Source organism: Serinus canaria, chromosome 4 (genome assembly GCF_022539315.1).
Source record: "Serinus canaria isolate serCan28SL12 chromosome 4, serCan2020, whole genome shotgun sequence".
In the NCBI taxonomy this organism is placed as follows: Eukaryota; Metazoa; Chordata; class Aves; order Passeriformes; family Fringillidae; genus Serinus; species Serinus canaria.
The window spans coordinates 60,713,447-60,725,555 of NC_066317.1; the positions used below are offsets into that span (position 1 = coordinate 60,713,447).

The 12,109-nt window shown below is 37.4% G+C and overlaps 1 protein-coding gene across 1 annotated transcript in view; it reads left to right on the top strand.

Annotated features, from left to right (window-relative positions):
* Positions 1-350: 350 nt before the first annotated feature.
* The window catches only part of SH3TC1 (SH3 domain and tetratricopeptide repeats 1), a 28,479-nt gene continuing 16,720 nt past the window's right edge, over positions 351-12,109 (top strand). The window contains exons 1-4 of the mRNA XM_009099224.4: positions 351-449; positions 5,655-5,900; positions 8,242-8,316; positions 10,472-10,599. Of these exons, the coding sequence (XP_009097472.3) occupies positions 5,699-5,900; positions 8,242-8,316; positions 10,472-10,599 (405 nt within the window). The 5' untranslated portion in view covers positions 351-449; positions 5,655-5,698. The remainder of the gene's footprint in view (positions 450-5,654; positions 5,901-8,241; positions 8,317-10,471; positions 10,600-12,109) is intronic.

The window sequence follows — 12,109 nt, forward strand, 5'->3', positions numbered from 1 at the left end:
TGTGCTTTATCTGAAGGACTATTTGTAACTTTTTTCTGAACAATGCTTTTTTTTAACACAATGGCCTGGATGTCTCCCTTGGAGCTTTTAGCTACCAATGCAAAATGCCACAATGAATTATTGCTTTGAAAAGCTGGAGTGTGTGAATGAACCTACCAGCACACTGGATACATTTCTGCTTTGCATAATGAACTTTAGTAGCTCAACTCCTTTCTCAGGAATGTTTCTTTTTTTTAAAAAAAAAGAAAAAAAAGTTTTGGAATTAACAGTATTGGTTAATAGACAACTTTCTGTACTGGCCACATCCAAGCCAGGCTGTGCAATCAACAGGAAAGATAAGAAGGTCAAACAGGAAGAGCTGTGCTGGAGTCAGTTTGGAGCAGAGCTGAGGAAGGCAGAGATCTGCCTGCTCTTTACCAGCATGTTACACTGGATCAGACCTGGAAAAGGTAGGGGAAATCCTGGGCTCTGTGTCTACATCTCCTTTTTTTGCTCTACTTTAGGTACTTGTGGTCTGGTATTTGACTGTGTTATTGTCAATGTGTTGGAATTGCAGCCAGTTCAATGGGTAATTTTGGTAGTGTTCTGTTCTTTGGTGTGCCCATAATGAAATCACTGGAAAATATGTGCAAATGTGATCTGTCACAGTTATGAGAACCTGCTGGGGTTTTCTGTGCTGCTCTGTTTCCCTCTTCTAGGTAATGTGGTGTCAGCTGAGCTGTGATTCAGTAGCAACAGCTCCTACTTTATTCCTCTGCATTATCTGCCACAGGCCAAGTTCTGTCACATCTTGCACTCAGAATGAAGTACTGAGATTCACAGATGCCTTTTATAGTTTTCTAACAGTGATCTGATTTTTATTTTAAAGCATCTCTAGAGTGTATGGTTATTTTTAAGCACTTATGAGATTGTGGATTTTATTCTCCAATTTTCCATTTCTAAACTTGGAGATGTTGGTGCTTTTAGAGCTGTATTGAGGATGGAAAATATATTTCAGTGCTTCTGAGATATAAAGAAAATTAATCATAGAGAGGGCTAAAGCTTTGAAAGGCATCTATTGGATCTCTGAAGTTTGCTTGGGCTTTTTTGTTTGTAGACCAGCTGGGAACAATGATACCTATTGCAACATTGTTTACTGAGAATTGCTAACTAAACTCAAGTTACTTCTGTGATAAAGGAGTCAATCTTCCATTTCTGGAAAGCACTCAGATTCCTAAGTTTGTTTACCCTGATTATAGATTTGCTTACCTTTATGTGGAATACCTAAAAATTGCTGCCTATACAGAACCTAATAAGGATTTTTTTTTTCTTACATTCATGCCTCTGACTGAATTTCATAGAGATCAAGTCTGTGATTTACTCTCTAAGGCAAAAGTTTGTAATGATCTTGGCTTTAAGATGTTTGTAGCCTAATACAGAAGATGTGAAATGTTAACTGGAACTGGAAGGAGGGAATAAAATAACTACTTTAGTGTCAGTTTGGGAAAATGACCTAGATTAACTTAGGGCAGTACATTTGCAAGACAGGTCCTTAGTAAGTCATTAGTACATTTTCCTGAGGCTCCTAGAGGGAAGATGATGAATGAAAAAAATATTGTATTGCATACAGGTTTTAGGCAGCTGGTTTGAATAAAGCCCATTTTTGTATACCAAGTCCTATTCTCAGAAATATATCTTTAGAGAGAGAGAATCTGGTTCGGTGAATGTTATTGGTTTTCTCCTTCAACACCCTTTAAATGGGAAGGAATTGATATTCCTGTCATCCACAATGCATCTTAAAATAATAAAAAAAAAGGCAGGGAGAAAAACAACCCTCAGCCTACATGGAAAATCTCAAGCTATATGTTTTTCTTCTGATTAGCTGGGCTTTGAAAACACTCAGCAAAAAGGAAGCAACAACACACAGAAAGGCACGATAAAGGAGGAAAAATAGTGTCTCACTTCCCCCTAATGTCCAACAGCTGTTGGATATTGGCCTTTCCTGCCTGCTGTCCCTGAGAAGGGACAGGGAAGGTGGAGTGACCTTCTCTGCCTCGCAAGCCTGGACAGGGCTGTGGGGCAGCACACAGAGCCCTTGGACATTTCCAGTGTCCAGAGCCCCCAGGGTCACGGCCGGGGGGGGGACACCAGAGCCCCCAGGGTCACGGCCGGGGGGGGGACACCAGAGCCCCCAGGGTCACGGCCGGGGGGGGACACCAGAGCCCCCAGGAGCACCCAAGGCGTTGAGCTGTCCAGCATCTGCTGCTCCTCCCTCTGCTGCCTTGGAAACTGAGCCTCCCCCTGAGCAGTGGGGAGAGCCACATCTTGGCTGCATGGCTTTTATTTTGAGTAGAGGTTGGCACTGGGTTCAGAAGAAAAGGAAGATCAGTAAATTTTATGGCTAAGATTCTGCACCAAATATGAATTTTTTTGGTCAAGCCTCAGAGAGCATAAGAAAAATAGTTTTACCTAAATTATAAATAAAATGCTTACTTTGCACATAAATGTAGATTTTAAGAACTAGTTAGAGATGACAAACTTTATATGGTGAGTGCTAGATCTTTACTCTTGAAGATCTTAATCTTGTATTTGTTGCTATCAACAAATGGTTAGTTGCTAATTTCCCATTATACTTACTAGCATGACAGGTTTATGAAGAAATCTCTAATAATGAGAGTGACTCAAGCACTGAGGTTTAGTATTCTCTAAAGCTGTTTTATATTAGATGAATGTTTTTCTCTGGTTCTGTGCCATTAAATCAGCTTTAATTTGCTGTGGAACAATTTAATTGAGAAAGTATCAGCATAATAAATAGGATAATTATGCTATAGCTTTGCTTATGTGTCTTGGGGTACTTACATGATAGTTAAAGGCAAATAATAAAAGTACAGGGATTTAATGTAAATTTCTATGAAATCTTTGTCACTTGGGACCAAATTTGTGTCCATTAGGATACATTTAGATGCCAGATAAACATTCAAAATGGCCTAGGTAGACAAGGGGCCTAGTTATGGGGAAGTTTACTATTTTGTTCTCAGTACTTATACAAGGCCACATGGGTTGACATTTGGTGGTAAGGGAAACAGTAAAAATGAAAAAAAAATCTGTAGAGGAGAACATGACTGCTAAAAATATTTAAGGTTTGAGTTTTTCTTTTATGCATCTTGGAAGAACCCAGAGAAATATACATATGGACATACCTGTTTTGCTTTTCTTTCACTCATTCTGATTTTTTCCCTTGGCTTAGGCTCTATGACTGAATCTTCTTAAACAGATTATATCCATTTTGATTTGTTCAGATGTCCCTTTTGCTTTTATAGCACCAAGCTTTCCAAGTTCATTCAACGACTTGCATATATGTAACTCGTACCAACAGAAGCCGATGCAAAAGAGATGAAAAATTTTATCAGTATCTCTTCTCCAATTCAAGTGAATTCTAATAATTCCAGTCACAGTATATTTTCTTCCTAAATTTTTTGCAGGATATTTTTGCTTGTGGATAGGAGCTTATGGAAAAAATGAATAACCTGAACATTGAATTTCATTTCTGGGATTAAGGGTAATCCTGATCTAAAAATAACAACTGGCTTTGGATTCATAGAACAATGTAATTTAAACAACTTCCTTAGGAACCAAATTTTCATTAATACCAAAATATTTACATCTTTAGCAACAGGACATACAATTATTTACAAAATATATGCAGAAAAGGATTTAATTTCTAAGTGTGAAACTTGGGATGCATTACATATAATCTTGGTACAGTAATGACAAGAATGGTGTTAGCTACTGTCATTACTTCAAGGAAAAGATCAGCTACATAAATGGAAAAACAGATCCCTGGCAAAGTGAGTTTGGCCTTTCGCAGGCCTGTATTTTAATCATTTATAACTAGGTCATCAAGTCTGATAGGCAGTTTTTCAGTGTCAGCCAAATATATAATTCAACTGTTCTTTTGTGAGAGAAGGGATAAAAATTACTTGTGTTTGAGTTACCACCTGTATTTTGTAGGTGCATATATTAATTTTTACACATAGCTTTATATAGAGAACTGTGATGCAGCACCAGAAGCATCTTTTGAAAGTCAGCTTCAGCACTCTGATAGGCACTTTTGAATAAATGGCAAAATGGGACACTGAAAACATTAAAGCAAAATCCAGCCTAGATTTCTTCATACTTCATTAACTTGTGGTAGATCTGGTTATGATTGACTTCTCTGAGCTGGTCATACAACCTGTAACTATACCTCATTAATTTTCTATAATTGCATAACTTGCCTAGGTCTATAAATAGTTCACTGTTTTTTCAAGAAGTGCTCATTTGGGGCAAAGGTTTCAATGACTGTAAAGGAGGCGGAAAGTTGTGCAGACAGATCCTGCCTTGTCCTGTGTACCTGCTTACCCTGACAGGCTGCTGGCAGCTGTTGTGCTGCTCATGTTGGTACTTGGTTTGCTCGGGGTTAGGGGTCTGTCATGTGAAACTTGGAGAGCAAGAAGTGTAGGAAGGCAGAGTTGTGAAGAAAAAAGCCAGAACCATGTGCTTTGGGACACCCCATGGCATGGTAAATGGACAAGTGAGACACTGCTTGACCAGACCGAAGGCAGATCATAAGTGGATCCTAGGTGACCAGGTACTGGTGTGAGGCTTTAGCAGAGCAGAAGTGCATCTTTCATCTACAGTTTCAGATTTAAATAATTTCTGCTGGAAAACAGAAATTATGACATTTCCCAAAGGTTACAACCTTGGACACTCATCATGAATGTAATGAGAATGGCTGGAGTAAACACAGAGGATTTCAGATTTAATCCAAATGACAGGACTAAAGCAAAATCTATCCTGTGCCTTTATGAAATCACTTAGACACATGTGAAAGCCCACTGAGGAAAAGGGTGTAAATATCAGTGGCCATGTTCTGGCCAGAAGTCACATCCTTTGCAGATGCTTTGGCTGGTGGTCTGGCTGCATCTTCCTGACCCTGAAGTAGCTCGTGCCCAAGAAATGGGATTGCAGGATGCCTCACCTCACTGACTGTAGGGAGCATTGAAGCTTACAGCCACTTGATCTCTACTTCCATTTCTATTCCTTTTTCCTGATCATGCCAAATGGAGTCTTGCTACCAGACTCAGCTTCTGGCTTCAGTAGGGCTTCATTTTTCTGTTTGCTGCAAATACTTGGCTCTTTGGATGCCTGTCTTCCTGCACAGTGGGTTCCTGTGGAGGATTCATTCTTTAGCTGAATTTATATAAACCTTCTTTGTTGTTTGAATTCAGCATGCAGTACTTGTTCCATTCTTGTCACCTTTAGAAAATGATGTTTTTCCCCTGCAATTCCTCTGTCAATGTGAATGATGTTATCCCTGGGAGGCTCTGCTTTATGGCTGGCCAAGAACAAATAATTAGCAGTGGGCACAAGTACATTTCACATCACGCCTTGGATTGTTGCTGTTAGCCAAGTCTGTTGCTTTGTTCCTAAAGCAGTGATGCCACCTCATTGCAGGAGCTTTTACTGGGATAAATTTGGGTCTTACACAATAGTTCCTCTGAAAAAAGCCAATACCAAAATTCTTTAATCCATATTACAATTAAAAATAACTCCTGCAGAAGAGGCCCAGCTCTTGAACATGTTAATATTTTCTGATGCTTTTAAAAAAAAAATATAATTTTTTCCCCTTTCAGGTTGTTGATAATGTTAATTGTGTCACTGTGAGGACCTTCAAATTATGGAGAGTTTGGCAGGTGACACATCTATGCTCAGCACTAACACCATTGTCCCTGCTCTGGAGGGAGAGCAAGACAGGAACTTGGAGATGGAAGAAACAGAGCAGGAAATGTGCAAGTGTGACTGCAAACATGTGGAGAGCAATGCTGCCATCAGCACCCTCAGGGATGGAGTTGGGATGGACACATTGCAAGAACAAATGGGTAAGACCTCAAACAATACATCCTGGTGTCTCTGCTCCTGGTATCTCCTTGTGCTTGAATTAAGCAAAGATTGTGTTTTTTAAATGGTGCACAAGCTGAGAACTCTCCTGTGTTTTCCACAGAATCACAGAACCCAGATGGGCTTCTATTGGAATTCAAAAAGCAGCTATGTTTCCTCCATAGAAACACTGCATAGATTGGACTATTGAACAACCTACACTGAAATTCACTTAGGGCAGGCAAATAGATTGTATCTTAGTAAGATAAGAGGAGATGAAAATTATCAGAACTCTAGAGCCAGGGCATTGAAATATAAGTTCTTTTTCTAGCACTTTTTGTTATATCTGTAGGATTCAGAAGGTAAGTTTCTGTTTTAATTTTTTCAAGTTCATTTTTCATCTGAGTTGTAGTACTGCCTTTGAGCAAAAGAAAATCTATTTTGTGGTCACTTGCTTGTGACCATGCAAGTCAGAAGGACCTTTTGGGTAGAGGTGTGGAGGGACATAGGTAGGTGGCAATGGCCAGGCTCTTAGTTTACAAGAGTGTTCTTAATGCGAAAATAATTCCAAAAATCATGGACAAAACCCTGTTCAATTTAAAAGTATAAGTCCTGTGACTTGCACAATATCTTTCTGTTCACAACTGCAACACTTCTGACATCAAAGACCAGATACAAGCATCCCAGGGCAGTATAAAGTTGCTCTTTAGCTTTCCAGGAAGTATGCAAGACATTCCACCAAGTAGGAGTTAATATTAATGTTAATATTATAACCTAATTATAGTACTTGAAAAAATTTAAACATAATATAAATACAGTTTGAATAACCCTTACCCTTTCACTCAAATTTAACAGCAAACTATTATTTTAAACTGATGAGTAATTCAAATGCTTGCGGATAGCCTTTGCCTTTTCCTAAAAGTCACAGAAATGGATGTTAATGTCTTGATAACTACCTCTCAAGGAAATTTATAGTTTATAATATCAAAATAATAGTGATAATAGTTCACATATCAAAACTATATGCTAATTTATTGTTCTTGTCAACTATTAAATTATTATAAAAATAATAGCATGTTGTCAAAGTTTCGACACCTTCTGTTTGTAATTATGACTAAAACCAGAAAAAGCAGAACTACAGGTAAATCTGGCACCAGAAGCTCTAGGGACTTAAATTTAGAATGTTTCCTAAACACAGTCAGCCTGCACTGTGGTGAGCTTACTATCAAATTTCTAGTTAAAAACAAACATCATATAGTCTATATTAAGAAAAAAAAAACAAACGCCAACCCCAAAGTTTCTGTCAAACACTCAACCAAGACCCTACAAAGCTAAAGCGTTTGGGCAATTCAATTTCTAGTTTGAGTATCTGCTAGTAATAGGCCTTAAAGACAATGTTTTTGTGCTTCCTTTCTTTGTGAGGTGGGAAAACTCTTTTATGTATCCTTATTTATTTGCATGACTTTATTCATGTAACATTCATAGATACACTTGAGGGAAGATGCAAAAGACTTGGAAATTACCATGCCCTACTATATTACAGGGTTCATTTTAAAAGCAGAACTTCATAGGATAATGTCTTGGGATACATGAAAATTGCCTCAGAAATTTTCTAGAAAAAAATCAAAGATCTACTTCTCTTTTATTCTTAGAAATATGAAGCCTTGTCTTCATTTCCCTTGCCCAGGAAACCTTGAGAGAATGGAAATGGTTGTTTTATTTGCACAAAAATATCATTCTCCAAAGCAGAGGAAGAAATAGGGGTTAAAAGAAAAAAAGCAGATTACTATTAATACAAAACATACCTTATTTGTGATATTTTCCGAAAACTTCAAATCACTTGAGTTTACAGTACCCTCTCACAAGTATTACATACACATATAACAGATGAAGAGTTATTTTTCTCCATGTATTAATTGGTACAAGGCACAGCAATGTATACCACTGAAGCATCAGTGGGAGCCATTTTTACTGTAGGTGCAAGGGAAGAGAAACTTAGGTCTGACCCTTGCTCTCTCCCAAATGAGAATTCTGTTTCCTGAGAATCTTTCTTTCCACCAATTCCTCATCTTGAGATTTCACATCAAAATGATGCAATAAAGATTTAACTTCCCCCTCCAGCCAAGGAGGAAAGAAATATTCTGAGGATACTTTTTGTGGAGTTCGGGAATTATATAGCAGGAAGGGGAAAATATAGTTATTCTGTCTTAGAAATTATCTGATGCATCAAAGGCTTTGAAAGCATGGGGTATTTTTTGGGGTTTTTTTCCAGGGTATTTTATATGACTTAGAAAAGGCACATAATTTATCATTATCATTTATCACTTTCATTTATCATAACAGAATGTTCTCCAAGTGAAAAATGCATGAATGTCAGTTCAAGGACTCTTCCCAGTCAGGCAGAGAATTTTCCAACTGGTAAGGCATTTTTTCTCCCATCCCATCTTTATCCTATATTTTGATTATTTTCTCACAGTTTACTTTTTATTTTTGAGACAACTCAACTATGTCAACATTTGCAGTCACCACTCCTGTAAGTTTTACAATGTATTTCATGGCAGCTGTGAAGTGACCAACTTATGCATAAGATTTGTTGAGAATTTCTTATAAAAAGAGGAAGCAACTGATATAAAAACCAGAAATAATTTATGTTCTATATTATACTGGTTACAAAAAACCCATAAAGATAAGCAAATAAAAAGTTCATAGCTTATTTTACATATGCCTCCTTCAAATGTCTTATCTTTTAAAGTTTGTGGCCTTTTCCAGTATCTATTTTATTGTTTTTTATGCTGTATTTTCAGGGAAGTGTCAATTGAATGCAGTTCTTCAGTAAGTGGGTTCAGGAGGCTTCACCTCTGGAGGGCTCGTGGCAGGCACAGTGAATTGAGGGTCTTGGCACATTTCCCTTCTTGTGCCACCAAAACCAGCACAGAGAGTTCCCTGCTCTCTGGCTTGACCTGACAAATCACATCAGTGGCAGGCAGTCTTCCCCTAGCATCTGGTTATTTCCACTCAAATTATTTGTGCTTTAGGTACCTGCTTGTCTTGCTGTGTACAGAATTTGGGTTCTTTGTAACTGGAGTCAGGGCTCACAGAAGTAGACAGGAGATTATAATGGGGTTTTAGACCATATTTCATCTCTATAAGGCATTATTATAGGGGATTTTGACAGAACTAGCTGTATTTGTTTCAATTCAATGTAATAATTATTTCATTAACATTAACTTTCAATAAAAGTTAGATTGTCTACTATTATTTATATATATATTCTACCTCAGAAAAAATTTGATTAAGTAAAATGTATATATACATTTTTAAGTCAGCCTTCTCTGTGCCAGTATGTTTTATGTTTTTATGTTTTCAGGTAAAATGAAAAGGTCAGTAATTCTACTCTAGGAGTTATCTGAACAAAATTCAGAGACTATTTTGTATTCTTTCTACTAAAAATTGACTATATGACCACAGCTTAAAGGGAGAGGCCTTATAATTCAGTAACACAGGTTTATATTTCTGAGCCACCCTTCTTGACCTTAAAGTAATGAGTAATTTATGCAAGTCATGGTAAAACTCCTGGAGACATGCATAGGAAGCCCTCTGAAAACAGATCAAGATACAGCATATTAGACTAGAATGTGAAAGCCATTTATTTTACCAGATTAATATGTAAAACTCAGAGGAGGTGGAATATTTTAGTATGCACAACAGTCCCATATTGCTGGAAATGTAACCTATTTACATACTTTGCAATTGGAATTTTTCCTGACTGGGTATTATTGGCTTATATGTGCCCATCTGGGTGTCTGAAAATTTATGATTTACTATTATTGAGATAAATTAACAAATTAATGTGGAATAAAAGCAGCTTTATCAACAGTCCTCTTTATGTGAGAGAAGCTGGCTGGAGCTGTACCCTTAGCTGTAGTAAAAACTTCTCATAAACAGATGCCAAGAGCTTGGAAATAGATATCTAGCTGCTTTCAGATGTTCTGGGAAAATCATCTAAGTGAGCTTTCAGTTGGGCCATTTAACTTGGTTGGTACTGTTCAACCAGCTTTTCTGAGAAATAGCTTTTACAATATTTGCTATATAAAAGCCTTCTGAAGCAGAGGGGGTGACATATCAGATAGCTATGAATTTAAGATTAGCATGAAGGGTTGTAACATGCAGAACTATTTGTTGTTGTTCAAGTTTGGTTGTTTGTTTTTTTGGGGGATGGCAGTATCTATTTGCTTTGATTTCTGATATGCATGGAATATTTGGAAATCTGAGCATGCTTCCAATGCCCAGAGCTGTCTAATTTGACAAATTACCAACCTACTTGCTTTTTTCTTTTTTTTTCTTCTCCATCCAAACATATCAGTTGTCTCTCAAAATTGTTTCATGCTAGGCTCCTATATCTACAGGATAACAAAAGTGTAAAAGAACATGCAGTAGATCAGGGTACTGTGTGCCTGTCTCTGAAGCTGAAAAAATATATCTTAATGTGTATTCTAAGATTTGGAAGTTTTTTCTGGTTCTCCAAAGCTGATTCACAAAGCTTGTAGTACTGAAAATGGATATTCTCCTCCAGATATCTCCTTGAAGTTAACAATGGTAAAAAGAAAGAGTGGATGTCCTGATCCCAGGCTCCAAAGACAGCTCAGAGGGCGGCTCCGTCTTCTGGAAAATGACAGCAAGGAGGTGATGACTGTCTTCAGTGTAAGTCAATTGCTTGGAAATTGTTTAATGTATTCAGCTAATACCCCTTGTGCTGCTGAAATAGTCTGCAAGGTGTTTGGGTCCTATTGCCATCTACATGCTGGGTGTTTGAATTTGAGTAACCAGTTTTCTGTGGCCCAGAAACATTTAGGGGCTTTAGAAATATTGAATTATTGAAAAAGACTGGAACACCAAATTGATATAAAATAAATAAAAAACCTCACCTTAATTAGTAATTGAAGGAGTTTATTTTTAAAATTTTCTGCTTTCATTTACATCAAGGGAAATAATGGGGCTTTGATTTATTTTAATTTGCCCTTGCATTGACTCATCACTTCAGCTTCTAAACACCTGGAGTTATTTTGCATGCTAATTTCCTGGGAAGCTCACTGCTAAGCCAAAGAGGAAGTCTGAAAGAGAATAGCCTAAGCATTGGACTTCCTAGGGCTAAATGGCCATAACTTTAAATAGCATACAATTTCTGGCCAAATTTAATTACTCTCTTAAATTATTTTTGTATATGGGAAACCTGTCCGCTACCAGTGAGGTTTACTTTCAGTAAAGGTTAGTCTCCTACTTCCTCTTGAAGAAAAAAAAATTATACCATTTAACCTCTGGTGTGTCTTTGTGCTGTGGGTTCATGAGCAAACCAAACTACTGAAATCTTAATTAGTTCTGTTTTTTTGGCTAATGCAGATACATGTGTCTACACCACTTTCTTTTCATGTGTTGTGACCACCCCACCATCAGGCTGACCTTGTGGCTGTGCAAACAGTCTGTATTTCTGCTTCTCTGCTCTGGATTGTGTTTAGAGGGAGGAAGAGGAAAGGAGATGGGATAGGAAGGAAAGGAAAAGAGCAAAAAATTGGACTAGATTTGGGGCCTCACTAGAAACAGACTGGAAAAGGCTTTGAAGGAAAAGAGATTGATAATGTAAAGTTTCGTTAGAATGTTGTTTTGATATTCGGCAGTGCATGAAGCCCCTGAGGCTGACATACTTTGGCATGTGTTGGCAATTTATTAATAGATTTCAGGCTCTCATTAATATGTAATCTGGTGTAGAAAGGTGCATATAGAAGATCAAAGCAGTGATGAGACGTGCCTGATGAAGAAGTCTAGGTTGGACTTTTATATTTTAATGTGTTCAGACTGTGTGAATTGAAAATATGGATGTTAAACAAAATTAATTCAGATATTTTTAAAATTGTTCTGTAACAGTCATAAAATCAGTTAATCAGCTCCATTTTACTCAGAATATAGAAAAGGTCTGGGGGACAATTTCCTCCCTGCTGCCTTGAGTTAGAATCAATTTCTTGATCAGTCCTTCAATTTTTGTGTTGTATTTCAATTTTAACCTGATGGTAGTAAGGGTATTCTCTGAGATAGTGATTCAGATACTTGTCTCATAAATTGCATAGTTCTTTGTATTTCCCTGAAAGGCAATGGCAACACTGGGGAGCCCTGTTTTTAAGCTACAAACTGGAATGCAACCAGGCTCTATATTAGCTCT